The sequence below is a fragment of the Choloepus didactylus genome, chromosome 15 (assembly GCF_015220235.1).
Source record: "Choloepus didactylus isolate mChoDid1 chromosome 15, mChoDid1.pri, whole genome shotgun sequence".
Lineage (NCBI taxonomy): Eukaryota > Metazoa > Chordata > Mammalia > Pilosa > Megalonychidae > Choloepus > Choloepus didactylus.
In genome coordinates, this window is record NC_051321.1 from 28,457,257 (window position 1) to 28,479,208 (window position 21,952).

The window sequence follows — 21,952 nt, forward strand, 5'->3', positions numbered from 1 at the left end:
AGTTGTTTAAATTCCTGTATCTCAGTTGAAGTATACGTTTGTTCCTTTGACTGGGCCATAACTTCATTTTTCTTAGTGTAGGTTGTAGTTTTCTGTTGTCTAGGCATCTGACCTCCTAGGCCACCATGTCAGGTTTTCCCAGATGAGAACAGGCTCAGGTCACAGAAGGAGGAAATATTCAGTATCTGGTTTTCCTGATGGTTTTTCTTAGAGGACTGACACACTTGTGCTTTCTGCCTGGCAGGTGCACCTGTCAGCCTGTCACCAGCTGGTGAAGACGGTACGGCCTGTGGCTCTCCTCCCCCAGGCTTTGGGGTCTGGGTCCCATAAGGCAGGCAGTAGAGCTGGGCCCCTCCCTTTCCTCTTGGGAAGCTATGACCCCTCCAGAGATGTCATCTGCATATCAATAAGTTCTTTGTTTCTCTGACTCTGCTGATCAAAGTGTTTTGATTTTAAAATGGCTGAGGCTTTCTTTATTGCAAAGCGCTGCAGGCTGAGGTTTTCTCCACAGAGAGAGAAAGGGACAGAAAGCTCTCAAATTCATCCATCAGCCAGAGATAGCACCCGATCCTCTGGGCTCCCCATCCTGAGACAAATATGTCCCCCAACTCTCCCAAGGTCAGTTGTCACCAAAAGCCTCTGTGTGCTTGTTGAGGATTCACTGTCTGTATTGAGCAGTTAACATTAAAACCCCAGTTGGAGCTGGGCTGAGAGAGTGCTGCTCTCTAGCACCGCGAGGCTTCCATGAGTGAGGGGCTCTCGGCTCTCAGCTGTCAGCGCAGGTCTGCAGTTTTTACTTTCAGATTTTATGCTGGGATCTCGGGCATTCCTCCCAATTCAGGTGGGTGGATGATGAGTGGACAGTCACGTTTGTCTCCCTGCAGTTATTCCAGGTTATTTATTAGTTTTTGGTCATTTATGAATTGTTCCAGGGGGGGACTAACAGTCTTCCACTCCTCTCTATGCCGCCATCTTAGCTCCTCCCTGATTATATCATTTTTGAGGAGATGATTGTGGAAGCAACCAGAAAACTCTAGGTTTGCTTTCTCCTCCAGGATTTGATAGTCCAGGCACCAAGTAGCTGCCCTGAGACTTTGGGGTAAACTCAACATGGATGAATTCATATACAAGCAGCTGTGAGACTAAAGAGAAGCCATTTTTATAGCTACTCAACAGAAGAGATGACATGGAGCACTCCCAATCATTTACAATTGGCTTCGGGTTCAGCTGAGACATGACAGGTTCTCCAGACAGCCACGTCAAGAAGCTATTAATGCCGAGAAAATCTTCTCAGGGAATAACTTTTTACAACCTTGTGTCTGCAAGGCTGGTCTCCTTTGAGCTATCTAATGCTAATGCTCTATGCTCTGGGATCAAGGGGTGGGGAGTGGGGTCAGTTGAAACCAGGAAACCAGCCTTCATTATTCCAAGCGAAGTTTCCAAAGCTAACCTGCATGATAAGTTTCTGCTCTGATACCAATTCACTCTTCTCTGAAGGTCCAGGAGCAGAGTCAAGAAATTTTCCATATGTATATGTATATTGCACTGCCTCTCCCGGGATGATCAAAGATTTGAGGTTCAAGCCAAAGACCACTTTGGATAATTGCATCCTATCTCTCTGCTACTCTTCTTATGTTCCTCTCTTGTCTGGCCAGCCTGACTGCTTTTCATCAGTCAAGTGCCTCTCTGCTGCCATCCCCCCCACAAGCAAAAGGCACTGGATATAAATGCACCACCGATAACCTCACAGTCTCAATCCTGAACTCTATGCCCCGGCCTGCCCTGCACAACCTGGCCTGCCCTGGTCCCAGTCTCTCTAGTCTCTTACCTTATGACTGGTCTTCCTATTTGGGAACTTTCTTACCCTTTGAATGTCAGCAGATCACCCATTTGGACCTCTTCTCTCCTTACTCAACCTTGACTCAAACTCTCCTCTGATTTCGCTGCCTTTGACTGCCTGGGTCCAGCTTGGCCTTGGGGACCATATCTGTGGCCACACGCCCTTGTACAGGTTCACCACCAGTGCCACCCTGGTCTGAAAGCTCAACCGGCCTTTTCTAATCCCAACGTCATGCATGGCATCCTGCACACTCTAGGTTTGCTGGACAAAGACAACAAGCCCCTCAAAGGTCCTGGCTGGCAGTGTCAGCCTTAGCTACCTGTCTGCCCAGATCTGCCTGCACTGTGGAATGTATTCCTGTGTAATTTAATAGAAAGAGTTCTAGGCTTGAGGCCGAAATCTTCAAGTGGCTGCATAATGTTGAGTAAGTGACTCTTCCCCACTCCCCATGACTCAGTTTCTTCACCAGTATAATGTGAGGCTTGAACCAGACAACCTTGGAGTCACCTGCCAGCTTCATCCAAGATCTGCAATGAGTGCCCAGACTGAGTGTCTCCTCATAAATGGGCAGGTCTAACATGGATCTGCCCCTTGTTTATGGGACCCATTTCCATGAGGTTATGGTGGTGAGAAGAGCAATACAAAATAATATTTACTGCATACCATGGGTCCGTCAGTAGACTAAGCATTTTGCAAATGTTTCTCATTTAATCCTCCCATCCGCCCATGAGGTAGGTACTAGCAGTATCCCCATTACTCAGACAAGGAACCAGAAGCTTAGAGATGGTTAACAATTTGCCCAAGCCACCAGCTGGTAAGAAGTAGAGCCAGAATCTGAATGAAGTGGTTTCCTGCTCTAGTGGCAAGAGACCCATGGGATCCCTGCCAGCCCCCGCACCGAGGGGACTGCGAGTGGGAATGCCAGAGCTTGGCACCGCTGTTTGCTCTTGTGAATTACTGAATAATTCATTTTCAGCCTGAAGACATTTTCCACAGGCTATTTACTGCCCCATCCACCTCATTCTGTTGTTTGTCCAATGTTTATGAAAGCTCAGCGACCTTGGGCACCTCTGATTTCTCCTCCAGGCAGGGGATATTTCTCATGACTTCTCATCCCAGGACCGTAGCATTTTTGGACTAGAAGGAAACATGACTCTCTTCACATCCACTCCTCTTACAGATATGTAGCAGAGATCCTGGAAGGTCATGGTGTCCATCCAAGCAAGGGAGGCCAGTAAGACAGAGTATTAAGAGCTTATGCCTTAAAGTCAGGCAATCTGGGTTCAAACCCTGACTGGCCACTCCCCAGATGGGAGACTACCCTCTCTCTCGCAAAATGGGCCTCAATCACATATTTACCTTGTATATTTTTTTGTGGGTGAAGAAAAATGTACAGGTAAAGTAGTTGGCCTGGCGCACAGTAAATGCTCAATAAATGTTAGCAATTATTTCTGTTCTCAGCCCGAAGACATCCTGGTCCCAAGATTTTGTCCAGTCCTTGCTGTTGTGACTATGGCTCTGAGGACTGGGGCACCAGCCCCTCTCCTGTCTCCCACTCCCAAATGAGACTTCCTGCCAGCCTGAGGACCAGGCCTTAAGCATCTGCACATTTCCTGGGCCCAGCACGGTGCCCTCCACCCAGCAGGGAGATCTGCAAATGTGTGGCAGCAAGAAGGTTAATTTGGACACCAGTAAGAGGAGCAGTGACCTGGGTGTGCGTTTCCACAGAGGGGGGTGGGGGCCGGCTGGGGCATGATACTGGAGGGGCTGTCAGGACTCTGTCCCACCAGCTCTAATGGGGCCTGGGGGGTAATGGGTGGAAGCATGCTTTTCACACTGATCATTATTTTTATTTTATACCAAGCGGGGTAAGATTTAATCCACCAATGGATCAGTGTGACAGCATGCAAGGCAGGTGGGTGGGCAGAGGGTGAAATAGGAGGGATGTGGAGGGGCAGGTTTTTGTTTGGGAGGTAGAAAAATCTCTACTTAATGCTGATTTGAGGCAGAAGGACTCCTGCTCCCAGAACAGAAGTCAACCATGTGGATATGGGATCCTGGGAGCTGGGAGGTACCAGGGAGCAGAGGGGAAAGCCAAATTGAGGTTTATTTAACTGGGGGGAGGCAGCGAGTCATATTTGTTGAACACTTACCCCATGACAGTCACTCTATATACATTATCTTATTTAATTCTTAAAGCTCTTTTGGTGGTGGTTGTTTTCTTTATTTTATTTTATTGTGGTAACATATACAGGACATAAAATCTGCTATTTTAACATGATTTAGGTGCACAGTTATATGGCATTAATTACATTCACAATGTTGTGCTACCATCACCGCCACCCATTACCAAAACTTTGTCATCACCCCAAACAGAAACTCTGCACTCATTAAACAATAGCTCCCCAGGCCGCCTCCCCACCCTCACGCTGGAATCTCTAATCTACTTTATCCCTATGAATTTCTTAAAGCTAATCTTTCTTTTATTAATTCTATCATGACCCCCAGTTCCAGATGAGAAAACTAAGGCTTAGAGAAGTTAAAGAATATACTCAAGGTCATGCGGCCGGTCAGGCACAGGCCGGCCGTGAAGCCCTCTCCTCCGCATCATGCTGCCTCCAGGGGCCCGGGTGGGCGAGGAAAGGCTCAGCCCACTGCGCAGCTTCTGGACTGGCTACCTCTGGCAGCCCAGGAGAAATCCACACGCATTTCTCACACCTCCATCTCCTCTAGTTCATTTCTTTCCCCTGTTCCGTCCTCGTAAGCCAGCCTGTGCCATTTCACAGAGGCAGACTCGTGCTGTGGAACGACAGGCAGACGGTCTGATTTGCCCCCAGGGGCCCTCCGCAGGGGGCTGCCCAGATGGGCCCAGGCCCTACTTGTCCCTGAGGTGGGGGCCTCACTCCCTGCTGCCGGGGACAGACACTCGCTTCCTCCAAACGTGCCCCCCAACCGTTTGGCAGACTGGGGATCCTGGGATGCTCGGCCCTCATTACCAGGGCACCCTCCCAGCAGAGCAAGGGCTGCGAGTGAGTGCTGAGAGCTGTCATTCTGACCTTGGGCTGCCAGTGTGGGGACCAGACAGGAAAAGGTGCACATGCCAGCAGCAATCTCTCTGCTTGGTTGAGCTCACCAAGGAAGAAAAAAAATGTAGTCATTTCTTTCGCTGGGGAGGTGGTGGTTGCTTTTGTTATCGGTATCTCTATCTCAGGGTCTGTGAAATCCACTTGCAATATAGCTGTGGTTGGAATATTAGGAAAAACACGTCGTCCAGCCTGCCCAAACTCTTTGCCAAAATTGCTCTTGACTGTGATGCTCAGAAAACACACCCAAAAGGTCTGGTGAAGGCCAGGCGGGAAAGAGGAGAAAGAGTGGGATGCTTACAAGGGGATCTCATCAGTCCACGGGATCTGTCATTGGCCTTCCTCCTGCTATCAATCCCCCGCTCAGAAGCCAGCCATGGCTCCCTAGTGCCTTCTGCACCAAGTCCTAACTCCATTCCCGGGCTCTGGGAGCCTCCAATATCTGGTCCCACCCTACCTCTTTCCCAACTTGTATACCTCTAAATCCAACATGCCTGTTTAAACCTCCACATCCTCAGACCCTGCAGATTTTCCTTTTTTCTCCCTCCTTCTCTCTCTTGCTTTTCACTAGCTTTGATTGTGTCACAGGAAGACATCCTCTTTCAAGCCTGGTGCTGTATTAACTGCTTCAGACTGGGATTTGCTGTCTTGCTTTTAAAACCCTTCACACTGTAAGATTGCCATGATCTTCACCAGCTATCCAGGCCCAGTTTAGAAACCCCCATCCATGCTCATAACATTGCTATTTTCTCGTATCCAGCCTGACTCCTTTACCCTGCAGACAAAGCCCTCACCTTTCAGTTTGATCTTTGGTCCTCCTGACCTTCTTACTGGACCTTATTTAACAACTGTCCTGCAGCCTTGGCTGACATCCACTCTGGAAGGGAATCCCTCTTCATAGGTTTTATTGGACAATTCTGGGGACCAACGAGAGTCTCTGGGCTGAGACAGGCAGTGTCACCCATCTCTTGTGTGACCATCCACAAACACAGGCTTATTTTTAATAGTTGGCCCAGTCTAAACCAGAGCTTTCACAGAAGAGGAAGAGTTTTGTTTTTTGTTGTGTTTTTTTTTTTAATTTCTTAAGGCTGCAGTTTTCAGAAAGCTTTGTTGAAAATCTTCTATACACACACAAATGCACATGTGTATACACACATATACAAAACACATAAAACGAACGGAAATCAAATTTTAAAAGAAGGTTAGGCAAACAGAAGTCTCTAAGAAGTGCAGTAAGTGGATTCTTTTATCATTCCTCTTAAATGCTTGGATAATCATATTGCAAATCATATTTTTATCTTAAAAATATGATATACTCGATGCAAACCCCAAAAGGCACTTTGGAAAGAAGCCAGGCTACAGGTTTATATTCTTCCCATTTTCAAATAAAATGCAAAAGAAAAAACTAGGAATCATTTTAATGAGCCTTTAAATAAATTCTTGGCTAGAGCATGCTGCAATAATTTATCCAGGGAACAACATACATATATTTGCTGAGAAAGAGACTTCCTGACTAAAGAGTGAATTTCCAAGAAGTGCTCTAGATTCCTTTTCTTTTAAGTGATTAGTTTGAATTGAGCAACATTTCCTAGTCTCTCTATTGTTGGGTCACAAGTACAAAGGCAGATGGAAACCCCTAGACCAATGTTTTTCCCCTCATTAATCCACCTTGCTACTGATTTCTTAGCCCAGATGAAATCTGACATTTTCAGTCTCTGGGGGTTTATTTTCTGGTTCTCTTTCTGGGCACGCCAAGAAAAAAATAAGTATGGACTTGGAGTCACTAGACAAGGGAGTTTTGGTCCAAGTCCTAATCTTTTCCTTTCTTTGCTCCTTCCCCCAAAATACATCTCCTGACTGCCCTAGCCTCTTGGTAACTATGTTAATTTACAAGGCAAGAAAAATGAGATAACTGTGAATTAACGAAAGTGGGACCATTTCTTTCCATCAGCAGAATAATCAATCTCTCTCAGTCCGTCAGCAGGTTTGCTTTTAAGACACAGAGAAGAATAGGAAAGAGAAGGTGACAGGTTGCCTCCTGGATGGAGCAGGAAGCGAAGCTCTTAAAAACCAAGAGTTCTGGGAGCTGCGTCTTCCCAAAGGAACCAGGGAGAAGGCAGCCCAGCAGGGAGGCCCGGCGGCCCCCATGGTCAGTGCCAGAGGGACCATGATGCCAACTCCATCTGAGTAGTAACAATGTTCACCAGTCTTCTGAAGTTTATTTCTCCCAAAGTAATTATAGTTTATCCTAATTATGCTCCTAAAAGAAAGGGATAAGTAAATGATCTTTCATCCCATTCTACAGATTGACAAGATGAGGCTCAGAGAATAAAAATTATTTTCTCAATGTCCCATAGCCAGTTAAGAGAAAGGCCTAGATGAGAAATCTTGACTCCTTTCCTAGACAGCGCTTCCCCAGAGGACCCACCCTCTTGTTTCCTTAACAGCTGTCTGGCCTTGGGCACACTGCTCAACCATGCTAGGCTTCAACAGACAAGAGGCAGTTTGGATTCTAGGTCCTTAGTGTCCCATCCAAGCTCCTTTGTAAAGGGATTCCAGCCGCAACACCCTTTTGGTTTTGGGACCAGAGAATGAGAAGCTATGGATGTTTGCATGAACCAGAGAGTGTCAGTTGGATATATTATGTTTCCCAAAATGCCATTATAGAGGCGGGGCAAGATGGTAGCATAGAGAGGAGTGGAAGCTAAGTAGTCCCCCTGGAACAACTACAAAAAACCAGAAACAACTAGTAAAAAATCCAGAATAACTGCGGGGGGGGGGGCGGCAAACGAGACCATCCACTCATCATACACCAACCTGAATTGGGAGGAATGCCCGAGAACACAGCATAAAATCTGTAAGTAAAACCTGCGGATCCAAGTCGTGAGACCCCCTCCCCCATAGCCCGAGCTGCAAAGCCTTGTGGTGCCAGAGAGAAGCTCTCTCTCAGCAAGCAAATATAGTTCAGCTGAGCTCCAACTGGGGTTTTAAGTGGCGAGTGTGAACTGCTCACTACAGGTACACATCCCCAAAAAACAGACAGAGGCTTTGGGTGACGACTGACCTTGGAGAGCCGGAGGGTCGCCTTGGACTGGGTCTGAAGGGAACTAACTGTCTGTTTCTTTTTTGGCTCAGTGGAGAAAGCCCCAGTCATTTTCAGTTTCCAGGGCTGTGACTCTGGGAAGGGTGGAGACAGCACAAGCAGAGAGCGAGACCATTGAAATGCTAATGACCTCCACCTGGGGGGTCTGTCTTCTCTAGGAGGAAAGGGGTGGGGCCCTTTCCATTCAGAACCAGACCCCAGAGCCTGGGGGAACACGGCCATACCTCCTCACACCAGCCAAGAATTACAGGCTAACAGGCGTCACCTGCTGGGCAGAAAAGCACAGTGACCTGAGGCATCAAAGGGTGGAGCAATTTTCTAAGACACACTTGCAGGGAAACCAGATACTGAATATTTCTTCCCTCTGGGACCTGAGCCTGTTCTGGTCTGGGAAAACCTGATTTGGATAACCAAGGAAACCATGCCTAGACAACAGAAAATTACAACCTACACTAAGAAAAACAAAGTTATGGCCCAGTCAAAGGGACAAACATACACTTCAACTGAGATACAGGAATTTAAACAACTAATGCTAAATCAAATCAAAAAGTTTAGAGAAGATATTGCAAAAGAGATAGAGGCTGTAAAGGAAACACTGGGCATATATACGGCAGAAATCAAAAGTTCAAAAAAACAACTAGTAGAATCTATGGAAATAAAAGGCACAACACAGGAGGTGAAAGACACAATGGAAACATACAAAAGCAGATCTCAAGAGGCAGAAGAAAACACTCAGGAACTGGAGAACAAAACACCTGAAAGCCTACATGCAAAGGAGCAGATGGAGAAAAGAATGAAAAAATATGAGCAACGTCTCCAAGAACTCAAGGATGAAACAAAGTACAATAATGTACATATCATTGGTGTCCCAGAAGGAGAAGAGAAGGGAAAGGGGGCAGAAGCAATAATAGAGGAAATAATTAATGAAAATTTCCCATCTCTTATGAAAGACATAAAATTACAGATCCAAGAAGCGCAGTGTACTCCAAGCAGAAGAGATATGAATAGGCCTACACCAAGACACTTAATAATCAGATTATCAAATGTCAAAAACAAAGATTGAATCCTGAAAGCAGCAAGAGAAAAGCGATCCATTACATACAAAGGAAGCTTAATAAGACTATGTGCGGATCTCTCAGCAGAAACCATGGAGGCAAGAAGGAAGTGGTGTGATATATTTAAGATACTGAAAGAGAAAAACCGCCAACCAAGAATCCTATATCCAGCAAAGCTGTCCTTCAAATATGAGGGAGAGCTCAAAATATTTTTTGACAGACAATGAGAGACTTTGTGAACAAGACACCTGCCCTACAGGAAATACTACAGGGAGCACTACAGGGTGATAGAAGACAGGAATGCGTGGTTTGGAACACAATTTTGGGAGATGGTAGCACAACAAGGTAAGTACACTGAACAAAGGTAACTATGAATACTGTTGAGAGACGAAGGTGGGGAGCATGTGAGACACCACAAGAAAGGAGGAAAGATAAAGACTGGGACTGTGTAACTTGGTGAAATCTAGAGTATTCAACAATTGTGATAAAATGTACAAATATGTTCTTTTACAAGGGAGAACAAGCAAATGTCAACCTTGCAAGGTGTTAAAAATGGGGAGGCATTGGGGGAGGGATGCAATCAGCATAAACTAGAGACTGCAACTAATAGAATCATTGTATTATGCTTCCTTTAATGTAACAAAGGTGATATATCAAAGTAAATGCAGATAAGAGGGGGGGATAGGGGAGGCATGTTAGACACTTGACATTGGTAGTGTTGTCTGATTCTTTATTCTACTTTGATTTAAGGTTATTTTTCCTTTTGCTGCCTCCTAGCTGTCATTTTTTTTTTCCTCTTTCTTTTGCCTCTCTACCTTCTTTGACTCTCCCTCCTGCCTTGTGGAAGAAATGTGGATGCCCTTATATAGATAGTGGTGAAGGTGGTGAACACATAAATGTATGACCATGCAGAAAACCATCGATTATTTACTTGGGATGGAATGTATGGTGAGTGAACAAAACCATATTAAAAAAAAAAATGGATTGATGACAAAACCTCGAGGGCAATATACTGAGTGAAATAAGCCAGACACATTAGGACAATTATTGCAGGGTCTCACTGATAGGAACTAATTATAATATGTAAACTCATAGACATGAAATATAAGGTACCAAGATATAGCACGAGGCTTAGGAATGGGGAGTGGTTGCTTAGTATGAGCAGAATGTTCAATTAGAATGAACTTAAATGTTTGGAAATGAACAGGGGTGTTGGTAGCAAGATGTGAGAATAACTAACAGTACCGAATGGTGTATGAATGAGGTGGAAAGGGGAAGCTCAGAGTCATATATGTCACCAGAAGGAAAGTTGGAGGCCAAAAGATGGGAATGTATAAAACTGAATCCTATGGTGGGCAATGTCCATGATCAACTGTACAAATACTAGAAATCACTTCCATGAACCAGAACAAATGCGTGACAATACAATTAGAAGTTAATAATAGAGGGGCATACAGGGAAGAACTATATACTTATTACAAACTATATACTACAGTTAGTAGTATTTCAACATTTTTTCATAAACAGTAACAAACGTACTATATCAATACTAGGAGTCAACAATTGAGGGGGGTTGGTTAGGGATGGGGAGGAGTAGAGATTCCTTTTCTTTATTTCTTTTTTCATCTTTCACTTTATTTCTTGTCTGGAGTAATGAAAAGTTTCTAAAAATTGAACAAAAATTAAGTGTGATGGATGCACAGCTGTATGAGGGTACCCAGGGGCAAGTGATTGTACACTTTGGATCTTTGGATAATTGTATGGTATCTGAACAATCTCAATAAAAATGAAAATATATATATATAAAAAAAAAAAAACACCATTATATTTGATGCAGTCTTGTGGGGGCAGACCTGTTAGTGTTGATTAGGTTGGAATCTTTGGATTAGGCTGTTTCCATGGAGATGTGACCCACCCAACTGTGGGCAATACCTTTGATTAGATTATTTCCATGGAGGTGCGGCCCCACCCATTCAGTGTGGGTCTTGATTAGTTTTACTGGAGTACTTTAAAAAGAGACACACAGACCCAGACATTTGCTGGCTGACACTGTTGCTTAGACATGCTTGCAGATGCAACTTAGAGAGACATTCATGCTGACAGAACCCCCCAAATGTGGCAGAAAGGCTGTTGAAAGCTGACGCTGACATTTTGGATAATGCCATTTTGAAACACAACCTGGGAGCAAGCAGACGCCAGCCACGTGCCTTCCCAGCTAACAGAGGTTTTCTGGATGCCAATGGCTTTTATCCAGTGAGGTACCCTATTTTTGATCCCTTACTTTGGACACTTTATGGCCTTAAGACTGTAACTCTGTAACCAAATAAACCCCCCTTTATAAAAGCCAATCCATTTCTGGTGTTTCGCAAAACGGCAGCATTAGCAAACTGGAACATAGAGGTTCAGCGGGATGTGGTGAGGGATACCATGTATCAACCGCTCCCTCCTGGCACCCATCCCTCTCCCCAGTCAGGGTTCTACGTCTGATCTGTGTGCATGGGCTGTTAACAGTCTTGTGGCTCACAGGGAAGAAGGCAGAGAACACTGGACTCAGAGCCAGAGACCCTATTTAAGCCCAGACTCTGCTGCAAATGACTTCATGACTTCAGGCAAGTCCCTGAGTGGCCTCCTCTGTAAGATAAGGGTCTGCACAGACAGTCCCTGGAGCTCCCTTCAGCTCCAACACGTGATGAGTCTAAGGGTCAAAAATGAGTGGAAATGCATTATTAGATGAGCATATTAAGCCAATGAAAGTGCTCATCATCAACCAAATTGAGCAGGTCCCTGACCTCTCATTGCTAACTCTCATCACCTGTGAGTGGGTACAATGACAGCAGCAACCTCACAGGGTTGTTGATGAGGTATTAAAGGAGCTAAATCATGGAAAGCATAATTGTTGGCCCATAGTAAACTTTCAACAAGTGTGAGCTTTTTCTTCTGATTCTCATCATCATCACTGTGATTATTATCCCAGGCACTTGTTATCATGGAAAACACAGCTGTTGGCACTGAGGGACTTCTCTTCTTTGCTCTTTAACAGTTAGTTTATCAAGCACATTTTGTGACAGGAAGAGGTGAGGTGGCTGCTTGAGGCTGCACTAAGGTTGTCGGCCATGTGGGAGGACCTGAGGTGCAGCAGAGTTGGTCCCACACCTGCTGGCCCGATATTTGGCGTCCTCTACCCTGGGTTGCCAGACTGGACCCAGGTAGTCTCTCTGGCCCCCTTGCTTGCAGCAGGAGGGCTGCCTACACCGGGACTAGCGAAAGTGAGGCTAATGTGAAGTCGCATCGGTCATGCCAACAGAACCCCCCGAATGTGGCAGAGAGGATGCTATACCTCTGAGAGCCACTCACCCACTTTCTGACCAAGGATCTGCAAGTTCAGAAAAGCTGGTCTGATGGGACAGCCTCACTGCCCAGCATGCGGCCATAGGCCTGAGATCAATAAGAGATCACTCCTGCTGGGGACTCACCAACTCGCTATCTGTTGAAGCCTAAAGCCCATAGGTCTTCCCAGATCACTATGGAGTCCACTGAGGCACTGTGAAAAATAGTAGCCATCCAAACCATCTGAACTGGAAGGAATTTTAAAAATTACAGGGCCTATATATGCTTTTTTACAAATGGTGAAACAAAGGCTCTGAGAAGAGCCTGGCTTATTCAAAGATACAGAATTACTTAGGGGCAGAACCAGGAGCAGAAATCAGCTGTCTGCCTCTTAGTCAAGTGGTCATATTTTTAAATGACATAATAGGTCCCTTTCAGGCTCTACCACGTGATTCTCTGAGTCAGAGAGAGACATTTGTGAGCCGCGCTTGACTTAAGTTTTTCTCTCACAGGTCATAAAAGTATCACCGCCTGCCACCAGCAAGAGAGTCTACTAAGTGTTACCCTGGGCCCCAAAAGACCACTTGCTCAATACCAACTGTTCACCGGTAGACTTACTAACCACTCAGAATATGGCCCATGATGCCACTGGATACAAGACATGGAAAGTAGATTTGGGAGGGCCTGCCAGCCCCCACACCCTGAACTCCACACCCTAGCCCCCCCCCCAAAACATTTCAAAAGACAGACATGTCATAAAAATCTGCATTTTCACCTTCTCTTAAGAAAATCAGAAGACAATGACACTGATGTTATTGATATCCAGCCACACAGGACCTTCATTCTCACGTGACAACAGTCATCTAGGGCTGGTTTGCAGAAGTCCCTTTAAATGGGGCTGTCCCAGTCCCCGCCTGGGCCACATCCCTATTAACCCTGCCTGGCACCTCCAGGCATTTCAGTTTGAAACCTACTTGTCTAGACATGCAGTTACTTCCTTGTGAGCATCTTCTCTGCCCAAGTGTTGAAGCAGGAATCTCCCCTCCAGAATACTTTGCTCAGAGATAGACATTTAACAGATTGCTTGACAGCCTAACATTATCGTTCCATATTCACACTTTTTTTTCACTTTAGAGTAAGGGATTTTAATTTCTGTGAATAGAAAGTGTACTACCTCAGAGCTGACTTTTCCTGATCCTCCAAAAGTCTTCAGAGACACGGGTTAGGGAAAGTGGAGTGCAATATTTTAAAAATTCTGTATTTTGTTTTGTTTTGAAGTTGTCCAGGGTTTTAAATAAAACACAGGCTTATGCTGCTGTTTCAAAAGAATGGTGCAAGCATAACCAGCCTCCAACCACATGCACAATGCCTCTTTAACAGTTTGACAGTGGCGGCCTGCTCATCAGAGACATCTGACTGGTAATTCCCACTGTATTTCTTCAGGGTAGCCTGGCAGTAATTATCCTTCTCACTGGTATATCAATTAGGAATTGGGGATCTAACATTCACCTCCTCCTCCAAGAAACTACTAATCTTCTAACACTAATGAGCAGAAAACCCCAGGCAACAGGGTGACAACTATAACAGTGATGACCCAGCTCACCTGGTTTTCAGACCTGGGGCAGGGGCAGCCAACCTGTGGTAGGATCAGAGGAAAGGGCACGGCCTATGATAAGTAAATGGGATCCTCTCGTTAGCTATTCTACAAAAGGCAAGTGGCTTACCTGCCTGAGCCTGTTTCCTCTTCTGTCAAAAGAGGATTAAACGATCAGGCTCAGGCAAATAACAGAGAAACCTGAGAATTCAATGTAGTATGCACTTAACTCTGCACCTGGAACTTAGTAGGAATTCAATCAAAATAAGCTATTATCCTATGCTACTGCCTGATCCTACAGTACCCACCACCACCACCCCACACACACATGCACACACACACAACACTCACAGGCACACAGACCTCTACCCTGCAGCAATTTGGTCACATTCCCTGGCAATCAGACCTGTGTATGCTCCCTGCCATTTCCATCTGGCTGTCTCCAAATCCACAGGTGACAACCACTTTTGAGCCAGGGTAATTAGGCCATGATATGCCTTTTCTCCCTGTCCACTGAAAGATTTGTTCTCAAACCGACAAGAGAAAGCCAAATGTCTCTTTTATCAAGGCACAAACCCTCAGGCCCCGTGCACAAAACACAGCCCTGCTAAAGGCAGACCTGACCTTAGCACATGCCATTCTGCATGGGTCTAAGGACAAGAATCTAGTGACAGTGATGAGCTCTGGGGACCCAGAAACATTTATCTCCCTCAGAGAGGAAGAGGAAGCTGTGAGTTGGAGCTCAGACCCCACTATAGCAGAGCCTCATCTCCAGAGGCAAATCCCACAACATTCAGACATCAGCCGGGTAACGGGTTAATTGACCAATGGCTGGAGAAAGCAATCAGCCAGGGATGCAGAATTCACATCAAATACAGTCAGAGCAAGTCAAGGTCATTAAAATAATGATGATGACACTACAACACAGGAGTGTTAGAGCAACTTCCTTCGGAGTCTCCAAGCATTTCTCTCATTTAGACATGGAATTATAACACCTGATAGATAAACAAGTCCTGCTCACAGCCCGTGGGAAAGACAATGTGACTAATAATCCAATTCCCTTAAGGGAGCCCAACATTTCTGGATATATCCTGACTAATTTATCCCCAAAATAAGTCCACTGGAAAGGTTGTTGCAAATCCATCATTTACAAGTTATACAGCCTTGGGGCAATTTACATCAAGTCTATTTCCTTCTTTTGCCTGCCTTCTAAAGTTGCCTGGAGAATCAGAGATCATGTAGAGAATGCCCCTAATAGGGAGCTTAGTATAGTAGGTGCTCAATTAATGCTAAGTAAGATTATTACTGATAGAAGGAGATGATACACATGTTAACAGTTTTACTTTCAACTTAATGGCTTATTAGCTGTCTGCATTAGGAGACTTTAAATTGTCAAAAATGTGTTAAAAATATCAGTGATTAGCTTTGGGAGCAACTACATAAATACAAACTCAATTTACTGTTTTGCCAGGGGCAACAGATATCACTGATGTAGTCATAGCCTCCAAGGAAAGCAGCAGCCATCTGTTAAATAAATAACTCATTAGGTGAAAAGCAAATGCTTCCATAAGATTAAGTGAAAAATCTGCTGGAGACTACTGCCATTAGCAGGCCGATGAACATGGAGAGCTACAGATATTCTGGCCACTGAGAGAATCAAAAGAATCTTGTGTAACACAAACTGAGATGAGAATCCAGATATATGCAGGTTTAAACTTCAAGATATATTTTAAAAGCAAATAATAATAAAAATAATAATAATAATAAAGCATTACAAGGCCAGCATTACAAAGCACTAGACCAATCAAGAAACAAGGGTATTTTCATTTTTATTTAACCTTCATTTTGCCTAAATGACTGGAGAAGGGGGAATTCTGCAAACTGCACATTCAAGTTAAGAGAAAGTCGCCATGCGGAACATGTGTGAACGGTCACTATCTAGAGGCTCAGAACACATTCAAATACACTTAATAGGATGAAACAATCTAATTTTTGTCTCTCCTTGGATGATTCAGAAAGCACTTTAGGATCATGCAGTTCCCTCATGAACATTAATTTTATTGCTATCTTCAGAAAAGCAAATCCATGGTATTAGCCTGTTGTTTGTATTTCTCCAATCTGAGTGAAGAGAATGTCTGTGCTTTTAATTCTCTGGCTGGCAGTGCCTCTTAGTTGGGAGTTAACTGTACTTTGGTGATATTCACAAAGACAGAAGGAGGTCTAACCTTTGTTCACTGGACAAGGATCCCTGTGAGAAATTGCTCCAAAGAGCCCCTGGCCTGGAAGTCACCTCTGGGAAGGAGAAATGGTGGGATCTCCAAATCTCAGCGTTCTGTCTCTTCCACCTCTCAGCATCTGCTTCCACCTGCCCTTTGTCTCCCTCACTTCAAAGCACTTTGAAGTCAGGCCAAGGAGAGCTAAAATAGTCAGGAGTATGAAAAAACAGAAAAATCAAGGGGCATCTTTATGACAGTTTCCAACACACAAACAGATGAAGACCAACAAGGATGCAAACAGGTCCAGCCCCTTTATGTATCACGTGGAAAATCCTCACAGAGATGATTGATCTAAACTCTAAAAGAAATATGATAAATTCTGTTGAATTCCAGACACAGGTCCCAGGTGAGTGCTGAAGGGCATCCATCACGTCCCAAATCCCCAGGTTATACTTCCCCCAAAGTGTGTGCACCCACCTGATGCCATCTGACCCTAAGTCCTGGGGTGGGACAGAAGGCACTCTGAACTGGGGGCTGTGAGACCAAGTCTACTTGGCCACTAACCAGGTGAGTTACCTGGGTGGGACAATCGTCCTCTGTGGGCCTTGGCTTCCTTCCCCGTGACAGGAGGAAGGTGGAGGAAGAAGTGAGGTAGATAATCACTGTCTCAATTCAGACAACTCTTATTGTTATGTATCATCAAGGATGTGGCACCAAGCTTTAACTCAAGATCATGATGCAACTACCTCAAGCTTCCAAGACAGGACTACACCATCAATTTGAAATGTTTAGGAGGAAAGCTGCAAAGGGTAGGCTGACTTAAATAAATCTAGACTTGGAATCAAGAGCTGTGGGTTCTAATCCTGGCTCCTTTCCATACTTTGCTATGTAAGCTTTTGCAGCTTCAGTTTTCTCATCTGTAAAATGAGACTGTTGGTATATGTTCTAGTTTGCTAATGCAGCTGGAATGCAAAACACCAGAGATGGATTGGCTTTTATAAGGGGGGTTTATTTGGTTACACAGTTACAGTCTTAAGGCCATAAAGCGTACAAGGTAACACATCAGCAATCGGGTACCTTCACTAGAGGATGGCCAGTGGTGTCCGGAGAACCTCTGTTAGCTGGGAAGGCACGTGGCTGGCATCTGCTCCAAAGTTCTGGTTTCAAAATGGCTTTCTCCCAGGACGTTCCTCTCTAGGCTGCAGTTCCTCAAAAATGTCACTCTTAGTTGCACTTGGGGTATTGGTCCTCTCTTAGCTTCTCCGGAGCAAGAGTCTGCTTTCAAAGGCCGTCTTCAAAATGTCTCTCATCTGCAGCTCCTGTGCTTTCTTCAAAGTGTCTCTCTTGGCTGTAGCTCCTCTTCAAAATGTCACTCACACCTGCACTGAGTTCCTTCTGTTTGCCAGCTCATTTATATGGCTCCAGTGATTTAATTTAGACCCACCCTGAATGGATGGGCCAGCACTTCCATGAAAATTATCCAATCAGAGTTATCACCCACAGCTGGGTGGGGCTCATTCCAAAGAAACACTCAAAGAATTACAATCTAATTAACACTGATAGGTCTGCCAACACAAGATTACATCAAAGATAATGGCATTTGGGGGACATAATACATTCAAACTGGCACAGTATACATGAAGGATTCTTAGCCAAAACTTTGGACACCTTAGGTCCATGAATGGGATTCAGGGTGTTCATAAAATTCTCAAAATTGTATTCAAAATTAATTTGCATGCACATTTTTCTAGAGAGGTGGTCTAGAGCTTTAATCACATTTGCAAAAGACTCATAGTTCAAAAACTATTAATAACTGTATAGGTGAAATCTATGATCCCTTCCAGCTCTAACACTCAATAATCCAAATAACAAAACTGAAAAATGTGAAAATGGCGAAGAAAAGAGAAACTACTCAGATAAAATCAGTGACAGGCACCTAAACAGGTGTCCTGATTATCAGGGCTTTGGCTGCTGGGCACAGTCCCAGGGTCTGGGTCCCCTGGAGCCAGCTGGACCTTCTAGCTATCAATGCTGAACCAGGAGCCACCAATTCTGCATCTTCCCTTTGCTAGGGGTGTTCAGAGGTACTAGTGATGGGCATGAGGAGGGGTGGGATTGTGAGATTATTACTCTAAGGTTTGAGTCAAAGCTGTGCTGCTGAGCAGGTCGAGCCCTTTATGCTTTGAGCAGCATCAATGATCATAATTCTAAGCCTCAGCTTGGACTCCACCAAGTTGAAATCAAAGATCAGGGACCTCAGCCCAATTGGGTTGAAGCTCTCCCCTGAGCTTACTACTCTGAAGGAAGAGTTTGCAAATCAGATTGCAAGAGGAGGGCTTGGGAGGGACAGTTCAGTCTTTTAGAGACATTGAATGGGCTTTTATTCCCCTGGTGTGTTTATTTGGACCAGGTCTGCCTAAGTTTCTATACAGCAGTGCTTTCCTAGCTAGGAAAAGATCACATCTCCCCCGAAATCAACATTTATTTTTCTGAAACAGTCCGTTGTTCCATGAAATCCAGGGACTTTCTTTCCAGCAGGTCTCCATGACCAAGTTCTGGGCTTATACAATTTCATCCGTGTTCTAAGTCAAGAGCACAGATAGGGCAGCAGTGGGGAGAGCAAAGCCAGGGGCCTCAGAAGTAGTTGGGGATCAAGTTGAAGAATCTGGGGCTGCCTATCCATCCATTGGCAGAAACAGACCCCCTGTGAATGAGGGGGCTATCCGAAAACAGACAAGCAAGAGGAACTCTGGTGCCAAGCAGACCTGTGCTCAAATCCTAGAAGTGTTATTTATCACATCTGTCTCACTTCAGGCTAGGAAGTTACCCAATCTCTCTGAATTTAGTGTCTTCATTGGTAAAATGGGGGCAACAACATTTCCTACCCCATGGATTCACTGTCAGGATAAAGGAGATAAGGTGCGTAAAGCACTCAGCACAGTTCCTGGCACAAAGTGAACACTGACAGAACGATACAGTTGTGTAGGTGTGACTGAAGCTATCATTATTATTATTACCATAAGAGGCTGTTATTAGAATTCAATAGCATATAAAGCAGGCGCTCTATAAGTGTTTCCATCGTCACTGGTTTTCCCTCCCCCGCTGGCCGAGCAGCCCTGTTTCCCACTGAGGGGGTGCTCAGGACCCACTGACCCCACCTCTTACCTTCCTTTTGTTGGTGGGATTGACGTAGAAGTAACTGAGCACCGTCTTCAAACCCACTTTGTCGTTTAGCTTTTCATAGGTGGTGCCGTAATCTGTTGACCTGCAAGCAAGAGAGAAAAAAAGAAAGGGAGAGATTGTTTTACCAAATGGGGGACTGTGTTTAAAGGGGAGCCAGGCTCTCCCCCCACCTGCCCCTTTGTTACCAAATCACATGAGTGCTTAAAAGTTTTCCTCCGAGATAAAAAGCCCCGTCAGTTTCAGAGGAGCAATTAGACTAATGCATCTGCTTACTACCTAGGCTGGCTCCCCTTTGCTCCCAGCCTTTCTCAGAGACCTACTTTTCTGCCCTTCGTGAAGTCGCAGTGAAAGTTGCTGCTGGAGACGGCCAGCCTCCCAGGCAGCTCAGTCTTCAGTTCTCCATGGGGCTCCGGGAGGGGCCCTCTGTTGGGAGCTGTGCACAGAGGCCACAGGGAGAGAGGCCACAGTTTCCAGTGAGCCGGAAGCAAGGGGACCCTAGGCCAGGCAGGAAGTGTGCTTGCCAAGAGCTTGTGGGCCCAAAGCTAAATGGAGCTGCATCGGGCAGAGGGGCTAATGCTTTACATAGAGGCAAGAGGCCAATGCCACTGAGCTGCTTCCAGCAGTCCAGTGCTCCAATTATCCTCCGCTGGGCCTAATTTCCAGGTGTCTGACCTTAGGCACAAACCATAAGTGAGGACTCAGACAACTCAGGCAGGCCAAGCCGTCAGCTCTTTCCTCTCCATCTCAGGGTCCATCACCCTTCCATGTGGAGGACGGAGGGAGAGAGTGCCAACGAGTATGAATCAAGTACCCATCCTCGCTGCCACATGTTCACCACCACCCCCTCCGCCCTACACACACCTGCCCCCCTTGTCCAACCATCATATCATCAGGTTCTTACCCCCTCTTTCTGCCATGACCCTCCTTGGCTATATTTAAGAAGCTTCTCTCGTTCAAGCTTTAGAAGGACAAAGAGGTCAACTTATTTTCTCTTTGATCAACAGACTTCCTCAGTCCCTGCACTCTGTCTCTAACCTCAGTTAGAGGCTCTGGCTCTGTGTCTCACCTTGACACAGAGGTTACATGATGTCCTAGTAACCACCTGTCCCTGCCTTTACCTTGAGCCCTTACCCATGTTCTAACTCTATAATATGCCCCTGTCCTGGAACACAGTTTTGCTTTATAAGCCTAGAGGCAAAACTTTGTGTCGCCCTTTGAGAATTATCCCTACCTCCCTTCTCAACTAGGCCAACTCCTGATCCCCAGGCCCAGCTTAAACACCCACCATCACCTCCTCTGTTAGAGATAGAGATGAAGAACAAATTTCCCCGTCCATTATGTACCCAAGGCACACTGTACATGTTTCTTTTCTAAATTTTGACATTGTCATGATTAATTTCTTTATGTTCTGTTTCCCCAGCCAAAGTGTAAGCTCCTCAAAGTCCCTAAAGAACTTCAGAGAACACTATGGTAAATAGAAAGAATTTGAACATTGGATGTGGCAGGATCTCTTTCATTCTTAGAGCTGCAGCTCTTTGGTTGCATGACCATGTACAAATTACTTAACCTCTTGGAGCTTTAAGTTTCTTATCTGAAAAATGGAGATAATTTAATTTCACAAGGTTTTTGTGAGGATGCAAAAACAAAACATGTGAAGCTTCCTAAGAGGATGCTATGTATACTGAAATGTTAAAAAAAAAAATTAATTAAAAAATAAAAAATAAAAAGGTGTTCCCTTTTCCTTTACCCACAGCATGCAGCTCAGTGTCCAACTGTGGACACTCAGCTGCTTTATGAATAAACAAATGTCAATATTTCAAATTCCTCCTTGGGTTACAGGCTCCACATGGTCATCTATTGTGGCAACTCTAGTCATCAGTCCCTCCAAAACTGACTTATCTTCTATCTCCTGTCTGCCATAGGCTCAGAAGACAGAAGCTCTGTGAATCACTCCCAATCTTTCTGTTTGCCTTTCTCTCTCAAACCCAGTACAGTCTCCAAGACTTCATGATTCTGTCTCCTAAGTAACTTAGATCCCTGGTTTCCTTTCCATCCCCACTCCAATGTGTTGGCTCATGCTTCATCATTTTTGGCATCAGCCTAAATTAGACACTCTTTTTCTAATATTCTTCCCCTCCAGTCCATCCTCCATGCTGTTTTCAGGTTATATTTCAACCACACAAATCTATCCACATCATTCCCTGATAGTAATACCCACGGCCTGCACACAGTTAATTTATATCTCCCAAGCTCAGTCTTGTAAAATCTGGCTTCAGTCTCACTTACTGGACCTGTTTCCAGCCACTTGCTCCCCTACCCCTCTCTTTTCAGCCTCATGAAACCTTCCTAAACTCTCCAGCCTCTTCATTGCCCTATACTTTTGCACATATTACTTCCTTTGCCTAAATCATCCACTCCCTATTTCTCCTACTTGGTAAATTTCTCTCCAACATTAACATCCAGCTCCAATATCATCTTCCTTCCAGTTATCCTGGGGGGAGCCTAATCATGATTCCCTCTGTGTTCTTATAGCACCAGGTACATATTTCTG

The 21,952-nt window shown here is 45.0% G+C and overlaps 1 protein-coding gene across 1 annotated transcript in view; it reads right to left on the bottom strand.

Moving 5' to 3' along the window:
• The window catches only part of SORCS3 (sortilin related VPS10 domain containing receptor 3), a 593,008-nt gene that overhangs the window by 311,244 nt on the left and 259,812 nt on the right, over positions 1-21,952 (bottom strand). Inside the window, exon 3 of the mRNA XM_037804383.1 lies at positions 19,384-19,483. Coding sequence (XP_037660311.1) covers positions 19,384-19,483 — 100 coding nt within the window. The remainder of the gene's footprint in view (positions 1-19,383; positions 19,484-21,952) is intronic.